Consider the following 17,625-nt stretch of genomic DNA (forward strand, 5'->3'; position numbering starts at 1 on the left):
GTCATGGTTCCTGCCTCAGTCACTCCACTCAGGTGTGGTTAGTGTCCTTCTTCACACACAGCTGAACCTCTTAGATCTCATTCCTGCCCTTAGTTACCCTTTTGCCATTCCGACCTGGTGGGCCTAGGGTGGTGGTTAAAACAACAAAGGCAGGTGTGCAAGGCTGCTCCTAGATCTGTACTGCACCCCCATGACTATCCCAGAAGCCACACCTTCACTCGGGAATTTGAAAAAGTTCCCAACTGCCCACTAGGTCCTTCCCACCTCATTCCAGAAAAACAGACAAGGCTACAAGGTGATTAGATCATTAGAAAGCGCTCATTGTAAGCTAATAGCAAAGTCAGCCTCTTTCACCTTCAAAGAAACACTAAACATGGTGCTATTAACCCCAAATTAGGCAAGCCATAAGTGGGTGTGAGATTCTTCCCCAACTGGGTTCTCTGGTGGCATATCCCAACTGCCAGCTGCAGAAATCATTGCCTAAATATAAGCTTAACTCTGGAGCCCCAGAACCCAGCATTTTCGCTGTGCCTCGCAAAGCTCTGCTGGAGAATGACTGCAGCTGCTCTGTGAGGCTCAGGGACGTTGACAGGGAGACTACAGGATCAGATGAGCCCCGGAGGGAGCATCGTAAGTCTCCCACTCAACCAAACCCGTGACTTTAAAGGAGTTAAGAAACTTTTCAACGCTCGTGTCTGTAAACCGGACAGGGAATGCAGAGCTCACAGCAAACTTGGCAAGCGTCCTAGACTCAAGCAGAGCGTCGCGCCGTCCCTTGCCGGTGACCGTGCATGATGGTAAACGTCGAGGGGCTCCTTACGTGGCCACCCTAAGGGTTGCGACTCCCTCTGAGGATATGTACCTCCAAACCCTGCCCTAGGAGGCAATATCCTGGAGACCAGGAGTCTCGTGTCAAACGGAGCAGAAGGTATGTGTGGAGCGGGGTGGGTGGGGGATGGGGTTGAACCCAACTCCTTGAGTCACCCTAAGGAGCCGGGCGGGCAGAAGTAGCTGGTCCAGCCTCAGCCCCAGCCACGAGAGCCCCGCCTTTGGTCCCGCCCTCCCAGAACCGGCGCCCCCATTGGTGGCGTCTGGCGGCGCTGCCGCTGTTATTTTTCGAATATATAAGGAGGTGGAGGTGGCAGCTGCCCAGCTCCGCGTCCTCCCCTCCCTTCCTTCCCTCTCCTCACTCCCAGGCCCATTGCTCTTCCTCCCTCCCTTCCCTCCCTCCTTCCCCTCACCCCTGGCTCACTCTCGGAGCCGGCGTCTGCTGGCTGCTGTACTTGTGGCCCTCTACCTAGCCTTTGCCCGTCCCGCCACCATGGAGGTACCTCCGCAGCAGTCTGCACCGGGCTCAGCTCTCAGTCCTGCCCGCGTGCTGGGTGGCATTCAGCGGCCGGGCCACCTCTCAGACTTCGGGGTTGGGTCTGATGGCTTCCTGAGATCTCCGGAGCGTGTGGCTTACTCTCCGGTTACTACTCTTACCCAGACCATGCACAACCTCGCTGGGCTCGGCAGGTAGGATGCCCCAAGGGCGCTGGGTGTGGTGGGATGGGAGGCCCAGACCAGGAGAGACTAGGCACCAGAGCCTAGCCTTTAGCCTTTCAGTGACATGGGGACGAGCTATGCGACTTACAACCTCCAGATGACCATCAAAGGATCATTTACCTCACTGCTCCTTCACTGTGCCTCCTGCACACTATCCTTAGGCAGGGGGTTATGAAGTTGGCATATAAATGAATCTTAAAAGGCTGTGCTCTGCTCTTTGAAAGCACCCTGTATCTCCCAAACTCCTCTAAGCTTAAATTGACAAAAGACCACCTCCTTAATCCTACCCGTGGGCTCCCAGCTAGGTGATCCAGCCCGCAGTAAAGATCCAGGTCTTGCTTAGCCTTTGCCTCCAGGAAAACGCTGGATAGGTGAAGGTGTGAAGAGCAGGTTCTCCAAGCTTCTAGGCTGTCTCCTGCTCATCCTCCTCACTCTTCCAGATCCTTAGGAGAGTCTTTCCTGAATCAGCCAAACCAGAGAAGACCTTCTTGGGCCTCAGTGGAAAGAAAAGCTTTGGCCTGAGGTACAGGCTAGTCCTAGGGTCACCTGTCAGTGATAGATGGGCCCTTCATAGGGAATACATGGGAGCATGGCCCAGCCAGCTTCCAAATCCAACATTCATTTCCCTTGCGCCTCTGTGCCTCTTCTCCTTTCCTAGCGAGACCCCAAAAGCTCAAATAGGAAGCCTGTCGTTCCAGAACAGGCTGGCAGACCTATCCCTGTCTAGGCGTACCTCTGAGTGCTCCCTGTCATCCGAGTCCTCAGAATCTTCTGATGCAGGTAAGGCCCAGGGCCTGTAGTGGGGGTACAGACACACACATCACCACTATCAGGGAACTTCCTGGACCTCCTACCCATCAGATCACTGTCCTTGTCACAGCTTGATGGGCCCAGAATCTTCTCCCACCTTGCCTTCAAAACTATGAAGAAAACAAACCTCTGGTGGGTCTCACCACACCCAACCTAAACAGGGATCCTGGGGAAGGATGGCTCTTGGTAGATGGTATCTTACATATCCGAAACCTAGCGGTTAAGCCACTGAACTACAGCTCCACCCAGAAGGCACACAGCACCAAAAGTCTGTCTCTTAAGCCCTAGATTTCTCTCTAGAAAACCTTTATCTTTACCAAGTTGTTTTAAACCAGCTTAAGAAAAAAATATGCTTAGGAAGCATTAAAAAAAACACACACACAAAGCACAACAACAACAACAACAAAAAGTGTACATATGTTTTCCATAGTAAACAGAATGTAGCTTTGTGTCCTTTTGGGTGGTGGGGGGCAATGTCCAATGCTTAGGGTTCATAAGTAGTTTGTGTTTCTCTAAAGTCTGTCTTGATCTCAAAGAGGAAGTCATTTCTTTTTTCCTTTCTTGGGGGGAAAAAGTAAGCAGGAAAGACTGCTACTTGCAAGCCAAGGTGCTCTGTCCCACCAGGTCTCTGCATGGACTCCCCCAGCCCTGTGGACCCACAGATGGCAGAGCACACGTGAGTAAGAGAGGACTTGGTACCTGCCCTTGAGGACTGATCTTTCTTTAAGATGTATTTTTAATTATGTTCTGTTTCTCTGCGTTAGGGATATGTGCATGTAAGTGTGTGGTCCTGTAGAGGTCAGAGAGGGCTTTGGAGCCCTTAGAGCTAGAATTCCAGGTTGTTGCCAGATGCCTGACATGGGTGCTGGGTACTGAACTCAGGTCCTCTCTCTGCAAGAATAACAAATGTTCTTAGTCACCGAGCCATTTCTCCAGCCCCCAGTATCTGGCTTTCTTACAGGGAAACCAAATAATAGGCAGGTTCCTCAGGATCCCCATTGTGAGGGGTTGGTCTCTTGCTAAGTCTTGAGAATTGGCTCCCTATTCAGAGAAGAGCCTGATGTCGTAGAAGCCAGATAATGGTGGGCTCAGGATCACAAGTCATAGAAACAACGGCCTCTGGGGAAGTATACTCCAATATTAGCTCTAGCTAACCTTGTCATTCAGAAAAACAATGCAATGTCCCTCATGTTCCCATTTTTCTTTTTCTCATGTACACATTTTTTTTGTTACATGTAACATTTTTTTTCCAATTTAAAAATATGGTCTTGCTGGGTGTAGTGGCCCATATCTGTAATCCCAATACTCAGGAAGATCAGACAGAAAGATAGGCAGGCAGTTCAAGGCTAACATAGTAAGATCGTATCTCAAAACAGTTTAAACAAAAATGGTGTTTGCAGACTGGCTGGAGTGGCTTGGCTCTCATCATCAGCTCCCAGCTTTTGGTGACATTTGATGCTTTGAACCAACCCTTGGGAATGGAAAGAAAAAGCTGGTCTTTGCTCTGAGCAGACACCTCGTCCTTGGCTAAGGCACAATAGAGCCTTCTAGAGCACACCTGTTCCCATCCAGCTGCTGGGGTAGCTGACAGTCATTAGGAGGGACAGCTGAGCACCAGCAGCCAGAGCTTCTGGTTTAGGGTGGCGGTTACTATTTCCTTCTGATGCCTTTGATCAGACTGTGCTGGTTGGTCTCAGGGTTTATTCATGAACAGGAAACAGAGAATTGGGTGGGGATGGGAGGAGTGTAGGTCGTTTTTTTTTTAAATGACAGCACAGATCCCTCACCCCTAAGGCCCAGCTACAAATGATACCGGGTTGGTGGACACAGGATCACTTGGGCACTAAGTGCCTTTCTAGTCTGCACTTACTTTCAGCTATTTACAGTTTCCCAAAAAGAAGCTGATGTGTGTGTGTGGGGGGGGGGGTGTTAAGCTCCACAAGACAGGTGCCCCAGCAACATTGGAAGGCAGGGCCTGTGTGTAAAAGTTGATGCCTCGGCCTCAAATGGAACATCTGTTGGAATTCTTTGCCAGCTGGCCACTTCTAAAACAGAAGGAGGGGGTGGAACAGAGGTTGGGTCTTAGAAAATTCCCTAGGAGGGAGGAGAGAATGTAATCCTGTACACTTGTCACTGAAGGGTCTGCTGGGCTGATCCAGAGAAATGCCAAAGCAGCCCCTGTCCTGCGGGGAGCCAGGCCAGTTTCTCCTAGCAGAAAGGGAATCTCAGCAGTGCCGGCATCCACCCCCAGGGTCACCTACATTACAGGGTACCTTCAGCCTGTTGTCATGGATGGATCAGTGCCTTTCATGGTGGCCATATGGCCCCACTGATGTAATTTGCATACAGGTGGAAGGCCTGTGCTAGTGTGTGCAGGCTGGCGAGACTGTTGCCTTGGTGATGTCTTAATGACCCTGTGACCTGCCCCAGCTGCCTCCATCACTGCCTTTCTCTGGGCCTGCTTTTCATTCAAGGCAGCCTTTACAATCCCTCAAACCCTTCATCCTTGGTCCCTGGTCCCAACAGTGCACTGTTTTCTACTCTCCCCTCCCGTTGCCTGAGCACAGGTTCCTGCCCTTGCTTTTATTGCTGGCCCTTTGGGGATGGGCCTGGCTTGGGCCTGAAGCTTGGGGTAGATGTTAGAGAAATGGGTCATTTCTGCTCTCTCCTAGGTTTGAACAGGCTATTCAGGCAGCCAGTCGGGTCATTCAAAAGTGAGTCTTTCCATCCATTCCTACCCACCTCCTGCTGTCCCGTGGGATGTAGATGGCGTGGGTGTGAGGAGATCCTGCCGGCTCTAAGTCACTGGCCCCCGGTTCCAGAGCTCTGAACTGTTCTTTCTCTTTTCTTTTTGTGCAGTGAGCAGTTTGCCATAAAACGCTTCCGATCCTTGCCAGTGAGTGTCCCCCGAGGCCTGACAGGGAGCTTAGGCACCCTGGCTGGCATCGACATCCTAGGGGTACCTGCGAGAGGTGTTTGAAGTAGCCAGGCATTCCTGGACTATTGGGGGAGATGGGGTTTCATCGGGCGGGCAGGGGAGTTGGAGCAGGGTTGAAGGCAGAAGGTGGTATTCCTGGGCGATACCCAGAATGCACCTGTAGTCATCACTGCCCTGTCTGGTTTCCTAGGTGAGGCTGCTGGAGTACAGCCCTGTGCTACAGAACATCACCAACTCCCAAGCGCTGGTCAGCCGGAAGAAAGCTGAAGCAGTCTGCAGAGCTGCCAGTGGTCCTGGGGAGGACAAAGAGAATGTGCGCTTCCAGAGACCAGGATGGAGGAGCTCCAGGGAGAGAAGGGTACGCTGGGTTTATCCTGATGTCTCCTTTCCCATCTTGCCCGCAGGATGGATATATCTTCATGATGCCACAGAACCTCCCTCATTCCAGCCCTGCCCAAGCTTTGGCAGAATGGGTCACCTGCAGAGAGGCCTTTACCCCAGGCCCAGCTCAGCCCCTGACTTGATGGTATATAAGGAGAATAGGGCCAAGAAACAGCTCTGGAGAGAGGTAGTGGCTGGAGAGATGGCTCAGTGGTTAAAAGCACTGGGTGTTCTTCCAGAGGACCTGGTTCAATTACCAGCACCCAACCCACCTCACAACCCTCTATCATTCTGGTCCCAGAGGACCTAATACCTTCTTCTGGCTTCTATGGGCACTGTTTGCAAATAGTACACTGACGTATGTGCAGGCAAAATACCCATGCATATAAAATAAAGTTAAAAATTGAAAAATCTGTGGTGGTGATGTACACTTGGGAGGCAGAAGCAAGGGAATTTCTGAGTTCAAGGCCAGCCTGGTCCACATAGTGAGTTTTGGACAGCCAGGGCTACAAAGAGAAACCTGTTTTTCTTGAAAAAAAAAAAAAAAAAAAAGTAAATGCTATAAAAAAGCATATATGTTTATAATAGGAAATAATTTTGAACTATAATATAAACAAATTTAAGAAGCTAAAAAAATTTTTTAAAGAGACAGTAGGAGAAGAAAAGGGTGGTCTAGACTCCTTCCCCACCAACCACCTGGGTACTGGAGACTCTTTCTCGGAAGGAGTCCCTATCTGGGTATTCTGTGCTTGTTGTCATTTGGACAGTGTCTTACCACTGAGTGGAAGATGGAAGTAGAGGTTAGCCCTGTGGCACAGTCTCCCTTGACTCCTGTCGAAAGGGCTTCTGAAGAAGATGATGGGTTTGTGGACATCCTAGAGAGTGATTTAAAGGTAAACAGCCTTGGGCCACAAGGCCCCTACTCGCTCCCCACTTGGATAGACCAGACTATCAGCAAGACTACAACCTCACCCAATGTCAGAAAGGTTTTTGGGGGAACTGATACTGGCCAATCAGAAGCCCTGGTGGGCTGGCGCTACAAAGGGATGGAGGCTGGGCGTGATAAAGGTACTTCTGACTCAGGGCAGGCCCCAGCAGCAGCTGCTCTTCATACTGCTCTTTAGGTAGGTGGGGTGGGGGGTGGGGCGCTGCCATAGTCAGCAGGGCTGGGGACAGCCTAGTGTTTCTGGGGGAGTAAGCAAGAGAAGACGGTTTACTCCATGCTTGAGTTTGTGATTCTGCCCTTACTCTTTTGACCTCAGGGTGATGATATGGTCCCGGCAGGCATGGAGAACCTCATTAGTGCCCCACTGGTCAAAAAGCTGGATAAGGAAGAGGAACAGGTGAGGCCCAGCAGTACCCCCTTGGAGCTTAGGGGACATGGGGTGGAGGGACCTGGCGCTCCGACTCCTGCCATGTCACCTTTGCCAGGACCTCGTCATGTTCAGCAAGTGCCAGCGGCTCTTCCGCTCTCCGTCCATGCCGTGCAGTATGATCCGGCCCATCCTCAAGAGGCTAGAGCGGCCCCAGGACAGGGACGTGCCTGTCCAGAGCAAGCGCAGGAAGAGTGTGACACCCCTGGAAGAACAGCCGCTCGAAGAACCTGTTAGTTCCTTCCTCCGGGAGCTGGGCTGTCACCTGGGGATACGGTTGGCCTGAAGATGCTCTGGGTGTACTCTCTCGGCCAGATGTGTAGCAGTGGGTCGTGTACAGTTGTTTAGGTGGCATGGAGGTCTTAACCAAATAGCACCGAGAGGCAGCCTCTTCCCTGACCCCGCCCTCTATCTGCCTTGCTTTCCAGAAGGCCCGTGTCTTCCGCTCAAAGTCCCTGTGTCATGATATTGAGAGCATCCTGGACAGTGACCACCGTGGATTGATTGGAGATTACTCTAAGGTAGCATTCTAGGACCTCAGGAGGCTTCTTTCATCTGTTCTGAACACCCTAGTGCAGGAGCAATCTGTCCCCAGAGGTCCCCTCTTCCCTCTTGTGTCTTTTCATTCTTCTTCTCATGCAGACTCTGCCCTCTGGCTCCCCTTCTGATGCCTCCTCAAATCTGTCCAGGCATAAGCCATATCTCAGCCTTGAAAAGCATTTCCAAATGAATCTCTGGTATGCAATCTCCTGCCTCAGCCCCCAGCTTTCAAACCCAAGAGGAAGAAGCAAGAAGGTCTAGGGCTTTTCCTTCCTCTTTTATCCTCAGAAGATGGCTCCCTGGGTAAGGGCCCTCGGAGGTTTCTCTTAGCTGAATCTGAAGGTCAAAGCAGGTCTTGCCTCCGTCCTTCTAGCCTTGTGTGTCTCCTTTCCCTGACTCTGACTCATCCTCCCCTTCAGGCCTTCCTCCTGCAGACTGTGGATGGCAAACACCAAGACCTCAAGTACATCTCACCAGAAACTGTAAGCAGGGTTGAACTACTCTCCAGGTGCATTGGGGACCACCTTTTTTTACTCTTATCTTCCCCTGGGGATGGGCTGCATAGAGGCCATCAGAAGAGAGAGGGAAAACCTTGGCTACCAGCCTTACCTGCTGGCACCAACCCTGATGGCCTCCTACAGATGGTGGCCCTGTTGACAGGCAAGTTCAGCAACATCGTGGAGAAATTTGTAATTGTGGACTGCAGATACCCCTATGAGTATGAAGGCGGGCATATCAAGGTGAGACGGGTGCTGGTAAGGCCAGATCTTCCATTCAGATTCCTTGCCAAGAAGATGAATAACCTTCCATGTGAATTTCCCATTGGGAGGATTTCTGCCCAGCAAGAGGTGGGGTTACTTACTTGGAAACTGAACAAGAAGGGGCATGGTACAGGCTACAGCTTGACACCCAGATCCTCTGACAGAATGCTGTGAACTTGCCCCTGGAACGGGATGCCGAGACCTTTCTGCTGCAGCGTCCCATCATGCCTTGTAGCCTGGACAAGAGAATCATCCTCATTTTCCACTGTGAATTCTCGTCTGAGCGTGGACCACGAATGTGAGTCCTAGCTCCATCCCGCCCTTGCTGTCAGCGGTGCCCCACCCTAGGCTTTCTTTGCCTGGCACTGAGTGCTATAGCATCTTGCTGTGTATGATTGCTTAGAGCCGACTTCAACTCCCCTGTCGTAGACAACACATCTTGCCATTTGTCTTCTTTCCGTCCACATCATCTGTCCATCTTCCATCCATAGCTGCGTCCCCACCAAAATATAATAGCATCCTTAGGATCTGAGGATACTGTTCAAGCCACACTCTCAGTGGCACTCAAGTATTTGGTACCCTGTTCCTATGCTGGTGGCCACTGGGATCTGTTGCCTTCCTTCAGCAGCCTTTCCTCTGTCCCTGCTTCATGATCTTTCCTGGCTTTTATTCTGCCTCCTGGTCCAGGGTGGCCACCAGTGGGGTTCCAGCTTTCTCATATGGTTCCTGCTGGGCATTGGACCAATCACAGAGCTTCACTCGTCGATTTTTCTGTTCCTTACTACATCTCACTCACTACATCTGATCCAGGAGACTCTGGAGTATGTGTGTGTGTGTGTGTGTGTTTTCTATGTCGCAGTATTAGTGACTGTGCTAGGTCCTTCACGTATATTAAGTAAGTACTCTACCAGTGAGGGTTAGCCCCAGCCCCTCTCGCTACATTTTATTTATCTATTAGTTATGTGGAAGCCAGAGGTTGACTTTATAGAATCAGTTTTCTTCTACCACTTTTAGAGGAGTTTCAGTTGAGCCTAGGTTGCCAGGGTTACTCAGAAAGTACCTGCTGGCCCATCTCGTTGCTCCCTCCCCCCCTTTTAAGGAAGTTTATTTTGATCTAGGCGGTGATGGTGACACACACCTTTAATCTCAACACTTGGGAGGCAGAGGCAGGCAGATAGATCTCTGTGTTCAAGGCCAGTCTGCGCTACAGAGTGAGTTCCAGGACAGCCAGGGCTACACAGAGAAACCCTGTCTTGAAAAGAAAAGTTCAAATGAAAGTACTTGGCCTATATGTATATGTGTACTCCATATGCATGCTTGGTGCCTACAGACATCAGAAGAGGGCATTGAGTCCCCTAGTGCTGGTGTTCTTTATGGTTGTGTTCTTAACTACTGAGACTTCTCTTCAGCCCTTGGCCCTTAAACACACACACACACACACACACACACACACGCATGCAGAGAGCCAGAGGAAGACCTCACACATCCTGCTGTATACTCCCCACCTAATTCCCTTGCGACAGGGATTCTCACTGAACTTTTGAGGCTGTCAGCCTAACTCCAAACAATTCTTCTGTTTTTACCCCCCTACCCCAGTGCTGGGATTATAGGCATTTTGTTGTGCTGGGGATTTGAACTCAGGTCCTCATGTTTACTCAGAGGGTGCTCTTACCCACTGAGCTACCTCCCACACCTACCTTTTATTTTGAGACAGGTCTTCGTTAAATCCAAGCTGGCTGGACTTAAGTTCTTTTTTTATAGCTCAGGCAGGTTTTGAACCTGTAATCCCTCTGCCTCAGGATTCTATATAGCTAGGATTACAGACTTGTACCACCAGGCCAGCCTCTGGGTGGACCTTGACTGTGTCAATCTGTCGCCTCTCTTGCTTCCTCTTTCCTGGGACATGTCACTGAGTGCTGTAACAGGTTACGAAACAGCCTTCCAGAAACAGTGACCACTCCTGGTTTACCTCTGCCTTCAGCCCAGAGTCTTCTCTCTAAAACCAGGCTTCCCTCGTAGGAGACATGCTGTGCTGAGGAGTCTGTGCACTCAGAGGCTCTTAAAGCAGTGTGTACAGGGTATGGTCTCTTTCCGACATGTGGCCTGCCCTGAACCTCCTCCCATGCTGCTTCAGGTGCCGCTTCATCAGGGAACGGGACCGTGCAGCTAACCACTACCCCAGCCTGTACTACCCTGAGATGTACATCCTCAAAGGCGGCTACAAGGACTTCTTCCCACAACATCCGGTAACATGGGTGGGATGGTCACAGCTCTCCTAGCATGGGCTATAGGCCACAGGCCCCACCTATACCCCACCCCAGTCCCCAGAACTTACTCTTTCTCCCATACCGATGGATTCTACTCATCTTCTCATCCTCTAGAACTTTTGTGAGCCCCAGGACTACCGACCCATGAACCATGAGGCTTTCAGGGATGAGCTGAGGAACTTCCGCCTCAAGACACGCAGCTGGGCTGGGGAACGGAGCCGGAGGGAACTCTGTAGCAGGCTGCAAGACCAGTGATGAGTCAGCCTCAGCCCAGCTACCATCCTTACCTCGTGAGGCTTGGGAGCCAGTGGGTCCCATGGGCCTATGAGGCCCACCTACCTTCTAGAGGCCTCAGGTGCTATAGTGGGTGGGGGGGATGGTGTGGTGTCACATCTGTCTGTCCCTGTCCTCAATTTTCCTGTCTCACTCCACTAATTTTCTGTCTCTTGGTACCAGTCTCAAAGAGCTGAACCTGATTGGGGGCGGGGGGAATACCAGCTAAGAGGATGGCCTATGTGTTCAATGGGAGCCCTTTTACAATCTTCTGTTTTTTCCTTGTTTGTGTTAACTCTTGGCCTTACCCCTCTGTGGGGAGAGCCTCAGCCCTTTAGGATGTACACGGTAGCTTCTTGGGAGGCCTGGATGTAGGATGTTACTCTGCTGCACAGGGGTATATCTGCTCTCCTCCCCTGGCCTCTGCACATTGGGAGCTTAAGTGCTAACTTTTCTTGTTGTAGTCTTACCTGCCGCTTTCATTTTTGTCTGTATGACTTAGCGTGTTTCCAGACACACTGACAGCTGGAGAGATGCCCTTGTACACTTGAGGTTAGAGATTCAAATATCATTTACTCATTAGGCTTGGCTTCTGTTAGCCCAGAAAGGGATCTTCTCCTTTAAGACCCTCAGGGCTAGAGCAAAGGCCTGATTCAGGAGCCTCTGGGAGCCCCATCCTCACTGCTGTGAACCCCAGAGCCTCACTGGTCAAAACTTGCTGCTGGGCATTGGACCAGTCACTGAGTTTCCATTTTTGATCCTTCTCTGTCCTTCCCTCTCCTCTCCATATCTGGTCCAGATGACCTTTTGAGTGTGCGTGGTTTTTCTGTGTTGCCATACTAGTGACTGAGTCTGGGTCCTTTGTTGGATGGTCATGGATGCACACAAACTGGGTGGAAGAGTTTTGGTAAACATGGTGGCCTATGGCAGGAGTGTATGTGTGCGTGTGGACAAAGTCTTCACACTTAGCATTTGGAAATATTAAAGAAACATTGTCATGGGGAAACATAAGCAACCTCTGGGTTCAGAATCTTCATATGAGAAGGATATGCTGGAAGGCCCCAATGAGTCCTCTGTTGGGGCCTTGGTTTAATAAAGCACTGAGCAAGCTGGATAATCTGTTTGTTATGCGGAGCTGCTGACAAGACCATAGCAGATGGATGGTAGGGTGGGGGTACAGACAGACCAGTGAAAGTGGAAAGACTATCTGGAGGAAGGACCTTATACCTCATGCTCTCTTCTGAAGTTTTTCGTGTTCTCCCTGGTATTTTGGCATAGAGGAAAGGGTCCTCTTCCTATGTAGCTCAGAGTGGTGTCAAACTTGTGGCTGTTCTCTTGACCTTCTTCATGCTGGGGTTGTAGTCCTGCACCACAGCTCCTAGCTGGTGAATCTTATGCATGACTCTCCTGCTAAGGCTTTGAATTTCCCTCTCCCTTCCCCCTCCCCTCTCCTCCCCCTCTCCCTGTGCTACCCAAGCTCTCCTGAGCTCACCCTTCTCCAAGCCTGCTCTTAGTGGTCAGAATGACCTCATCACACCTTATGGGATTGCCAATGGTTTCCATTGTCCTGTAAGGATTATGTTATAGTCCTTAAGATTTCAGTCTTCTCCAGCTGGGTCTCCTCAGAAGAGCAGAAAACAGCCAATCCAAATGAACCAAGCCTCTCAAGAAAACAAATAATGAAACTGGGTCTTATTATACAGTCCTTGGCTAGCCTAGAACTTATGATGTAGACCAGGCTGACCTCAACTTCTAGAAGTTGATTTGCCTCTGCCTTCTGAGCTAGAGTAAAGGTGTGTCCCAGCATGCCCTGTAGTAGGAATCCCTTTGTTTTGAATACCAGTGCATGACCCCTAAGTATGAGCTTTGTGGTTATAGGCCCTTTTGAATTGACAGTGCAGCCAGGCTGGGGTATGACTCAGTGGGCAGGAGGTAGTGAGCCAGAGTGCATACACCTCCAGTATGAGTCTCATGTTCTATAGAGTTTTTCTGAAATAGATAGAGCAATGGTTATCTGCCCCATTTTGCAGTTACCTTTGGTCTAGAGTGTCCTGAATGGCACAGAAAATGGGCTATGCTGGGATGTGGCTTTAATGGTCTAGGCCTTGGCATTTGTGGATGGAGGGAAGGTCATGAAAGATTCCCCACTAAACAGCATCTATCTGGGTAAGGAACTCACCCCAGAAAAAGGCACATACATCATACTTACACAAGTAAATGGATCAGGGACAGGAAACTCTAATCCACTCTGAGCCCAGGTGGTCTAATATCATTGGAAAGCAACTGAAGGCTCTGAGAAGGCACTTACTTGCCCTGAGGACACATTCCACACCACCCAGGACACATCAGTCACCTTGCACCTTTGAGAGCATCAGGGTGGCAGCATGGGTCAGCTGCCTTGCTTCTGCTATCATCTGTATTGTCCCTGGACAGGATAGAGACTATCAAGCCTCATGCAACCTGGTGATGTCCCTGTGTTGTGTGACAAAACTTCCTGGGGAGAGGAAATAAACTTGTCCTACTTATGGTTTCTATTGCTGCGACAAAACACCATGGCCAAAAGCGCCTTGGAGAGCAAAGGGGGTTTATTCAGGTCACACTTCCACAGCACCGTTCATCACCAAAGAACATCAGGACAGGAACCTGGAGGCAGGAGCTGACACAGAAGCCATGCTTCCATGGCTTGCTCAGCCTGCTTTCTTGTAGAACCTAGGACCACCAGCTCAAAGATAGTACCACCCACTACGGTACCTACAGCTGGCTTTTAGACATTTTCTCAATTGAGTTTCCCTCCTTTCAGATGACTCTAGCTTGTGTCAAGTTGACATAAAACTGGCCAGGTCTACTCACCTGGGACAGCAAACCCACGGGCCCAACTAGGTGACCCAGTGAATTTTATAGGAGCAGAAATGACTCAGACGATGGCATCACCAAGACCCAGCCAGCATGTGTAACAGTTCATAAAAGGCAGGGAACCTGGAGCTCAGTGCACCTCTGGTAGGCAGCTCAGCAGGTTGGAGCATGTCCTTTCCAGTTGCCTCTGCTGGTACAAATTTCTTCCAGGCAGCTCTTGTCTCAGTCTTTTTACAGCTTTATCCTCTCAGCCCAGTATCAGTTTTTCTAAGAGAGAAGCTCAGCTTTTATTTCTTTATTCATTTTTTTTTTCCAGACAGGGTTTCTTTGTGTAGCCTTGGCCAGATTAACTGGGATTAAATGTGTGTGTAACCACCTCCTACTCCCACCCCTGGCTCAGCTTTTTTTTTTTTTTTTTTTTTACTGGCAGGGAGGGCCTAGTGAATCTGCTCAGTTTCAGGGACTTCCTGGAGCCTATTTTGAGTTGTTCATTTTCTGCTTAAGGAGCTTCTGAGTAAGATGGAAACTGTTACACAACATCCTGGTCATATAGGTCCCCACCTAAGCCATAGTTACAACGGTAATAATGGGGCATACTTTGTATGCTATAGACACCTGTAGACATTGTCTTCTCAGCCTCCAGCAAGAGACATGCAGCACTTTTAATCTAAGAGCTGAGAGGTGGAGGAAATGCCGAGAACATTGGTAAAGATTGGACATAGAAGTCCTCCTGAGACAAGTCTTAATGTCATCCATGCCAAGGAAGGCAGGGATCAGGCAGGGATCCTAAGCAATCATGGGTTTGCCTCTTGGCTTCTGCCTTCCCCAGGATACACTCTGCCTTGGGAGGCTGAGGTGAGAGCAGAGGGGCTTGCTTTCGCCTCTCCAGGGAAGCTGCCATGTTCCTCTCTCTTAAAGGGAAAACATGGGCAGGAGGTGAGGCATTTAAACTCCTGGGATGCCAGCTAGCCATGGTAGTTTTGCCGGGATCAGGGCAGTCTGGAGTTCCAGCTTGTGAGGGGCCTGGGAGCAGCCACCAATCACTGTGCTGCCAACACAGCAGGGCAGAAGCACAAGTAATGCTGGTTGTGGCCTGGCTGGGGCAGGTCATAGGACCTGGGAGGCAACAGGGAGAACCATCATCTTCTTACTCTGTGACTCTTTCAATGACTTTAAACCAAACCAAACCGAACAAACAAACAAAAAACGGTCTCACTGTGCGATTCTGACTGACCTGGTGCTCATTGTGTAGGTCAGACTGGCCTCCAGCCCACAGAGATCCACCTGCCTCTACCTCCTGAGTGTTGTGGTTGAGGGTGTGCACCGCCAGGCCTGGGTCAATGACAGTGTTTCTAATGGGAGGGGCTGGAGAGATGGGCTCAGTGGTTAAGAGCACTGACTGCTCTTCCAGAGGTCCTGAGTTCAAATCCCACCAACCACAGGGTGGCTCAGAACCATCTGTAATGAGATCTGATGCCCTCTTCTGGTGTGTCTGAAGACAGCAACAGTGTGCTCACATACATAAAATAAATGAATTAAAAATAAATTTAAAAAATGGGAGTGAATGTGGTTTTGTAGTTCTGGGTTTGAACCCAGCAAAGCAAGCTCTCTACCACTGATCTCTACCCCTAGCATGTCTTCTTTGTTGTTTGTTTGTTTGTTTGTTTTCTGTGTAGCCCTGCCTGTCCTAGAACTCACTGTGAAGACTAGGCTGTCCTTGAACTCGGAGATCTGCCTGCTTTTATTTTTTGAGTCCTGATGAAACTAAAGGCATGTGCCACCATCACCTGGCTGTGTGTCTTTTTAAGTAGAGGATGTTGAGGGCTCTCTTGCTAGACCAGGTCACCCCAACTCCATAGGTAACCATTATTCTGATCCCCATTTTAGCACTTTGGTTTAGTCTCATGAACTTCCTATGAAGTCTATAGTTAGTACTCTTTTGCTTATAGTCTTTTTTCATAATCTTTTTGGCCTAGTGATTTTGATGTTGTGTTGCCTCATTAATAAAGTAGGGTTTTTTGTTTTTTTTTTTTTTTTTTTTTTTAGTGCTGAGTCTATAAAATGGATAGGTTTTCATTCAAGTCTGTTCTTTTGCTTTGTTTACTTATAGTTTTTTCAGAGTTGTGTATGGAGTTCACATCTGCTCAGCAAGCACTGCCTACCTCTTCCCTCTTTCGTTTTTAGTTCCTTTGCTTTCATGGTTTTGCTGTTGGGACAGAACCTCGTGTAGCTCAGGCTGGTCTTATGTAGTTGAGGATGACTTTGTCCCAGCCTTTCAAGCAACTGGGATTATAGGATTTTGCCACGAGGTTCAGTACATCTTCTTTTTCCATTTGATTAAGATAGAAGTCTCAGCTGAGCATAGGGGCTCAGCTCTAACCCCAACATTTTAGAGGCTGTGAAAAGCCAGACTAATTCAAGATTTTCTCAGAGGCCCCAATGAAAGGACAAAGGAAACATGAGTTCTGTGTCCTTGTCTTGGAGTGGACTTAGCAAGGCTGGTCTAGGGCTGGAGCCACTGCCTCTTCAGGAATCCAGGCTGCAGTTCCTGGGGAACCACTCTTGCTCTTGGCTGTCATTATCAGTCCTAAGGCAGCTGGATCTGAGATGTCCTTAGTTCTCTTTGCCAGCATTGTCTGCTTTGCTGACTTTGGCCACTCCCACCCCCACCACACCACCACTGCCACTACCACCTCTACAAATAGTTGGTAAGAGGTACTTCTTAATAAACTTGCTTGGCATACATCATTAGCTTATGCAAAACCTCCTGGTCCTAGCTTCTGTCTTCTTCTCATCCCTAGCACCTCAGTACCATTCAGGACCCTTATTCTAGATTTGGGTTATAGTAGATTTGGGTTAAGGGGCTGAGGCAAAATTGTTATGATTTTAAAGCCAGTCCCTGGGCTGCAGTATAAAACTTGTCTTTTAAAAATAAGATTGCACCATGTTCTCAAAACCACTAAGTTTAAGTGATCATCTATTTAGTCTTGGCCTCCTGAATATGTGGAACTATGTATGTGCCACTACCTCTAGCTAGGATTTGTGTGTGTGTTTGTGAAGGCTAAAGGTCAATGTCAGTATGAAATCAGGTGAGTCTTCCACAATCTCAACTTTATTCTTTGAGACAGGGGGTCTCATTGAGCTTTCTGACTTAGCTAAAATGGCTGGCCAGCAAGCTCTGGATATCTTTTGGTCTCCTGTTTCCACTTCTCCAGTGCTAGGATTTCAGCATCTGAAGTCAGGAAGAAGAGCAGCAGATGCTAGAACTCAGCTTGCTTCCCCTTTTTATGTAGCCCAGGACCCAAGCCTAGAGAACGGTACCACTCACAGTAGCCAGGTCTTCCCACCTCCGTTAAGCTAATCAAGATTACTTCCTACAGGCATGCCCAGAGGCCTGTCTTGTAGATGATTCTGAATTTCATTAAGCTAATAATTTAGGTCAGTCACTAGAAGCAGCCAAATTCAAATCAAATGTACTCCTGGTCCAGTGAGAGACCCTTTTCAAAAAGTGAGGCAAAAAAAGCAGTAGAGGAAGGCATTGGATATCTCTGGTCTGCACTCCTGAACACATGCCTGGGAGTATAAACACACATACACACATACGCACGCGCGTGTGCACACACACACACCAAAAACAAAAAGCAAAAACAACAAAAAGGTTTGGACAAATTTATAATTTTTTGTCTGCATGAATTGTTATTCCTGTATAGCAAAGAGTGCAAGCGTTGGTCAGAGCTGAGCTCACAGACTGCAGCCTGGCCTAGACAGGCATTTAAGTAATATAGACCAAGCCTAGTTTCTGACTTGGATGCTGTGAGGTGAAGTAATGTTAATCTAAGGTGCACTTTTCCCCACGTGAGGTCTTTTGGGCATCTGGGACA

At 49.3% G+C, this 17,625-nt stretch overlaps 1 protein-coding gene across 2 annotated transcripts; it reads left to right on the top strand.

Moving 5' to 3' along the window:
- Nucleotides 1-1,176: 1,176 nt before the first annotated feature.
- On the top strand, nucleotides 1,177-11,965 carry CDC25B (cell division cycle 25B). Of its 2 annotated transcripts, XM_080931193.1 has the most exons (15): nucleotides 1,177-1,518; nucleotides 2,207-2,328; nucleotides 2,983-3,034; nucleotides 5,031-5,072; nucleotides 5,218-5,254; nucleotides 5,487-5,654; nucleotides 6,445-6,570; nucleotides 6,940-7,020; nucleotides 7,109-7,282; nucleotides 7,479-7,571; nucleotides 8,010-8,072; nucleotides 8,232-8,330; nucleotides 8,516-8,649; nucleotides 10,486-10,597; nucleotides 10,733-11,965. In XM_080931193.1, the coding sequence occupies exons 1-15, from the start codon at nucleotides 1,322-1,324 to the stop codon at nucleotides 10,871-10,873; spliced, it is 1,641 nt and encodes a 546-aa protein (XP_080787319.1). In that variant the 5' UTR covers nucleotides 1,177-1,321; the 3' UTR covers nucleotides 10,874-11,965. The 2 variants fall into 2 exon arrangements, with proteins under 2 accessions (XP_080787319.1, XP_080787318.1); XM_080931192.1 differs by having other exon boundaries at nucleotides 8,010-8,330.
- The last annotated feature ends 5,660 nt before the right edge of the window (nucleotides 11,966-17,625 follow it).

This window comes from Micromys minutus (genome assembly GCF_963924665.1).
Source record: "Micromys minutus genome assembly, chromosome: 17".
Lineage (NCBI taxonomy): Eukaryota > Metazoa > Chordata > Mammalia > Rodentia > Muridae > Micromys > Micromys minutus.

Bases quoted from the DNA above. Each gene is read 5' to 3' on its own strand.
- CDC25B (XM_080931192.1), top strand. From the start codon at position 1,322: ATGGAGGTACCTCCGCAGCAGTCTGCACCGGGCTCAGCTCTCAGTCCT. The intron at 7,021-7,108 runs GTGAGGCCCAGC...CACCTTTGCCAG, and splicing joins TGGATAAGGAAGAGGAACAG to GACCTCGTCATGTTCAGCAA. The intron at 8,650-10,485 runs GTGAGTCCTAGC...ATGCTGCTTCAG, and splicing joins TCTGAGCGTGGACCACGAAT to GTGCCGCTTCATCAGGGAAC.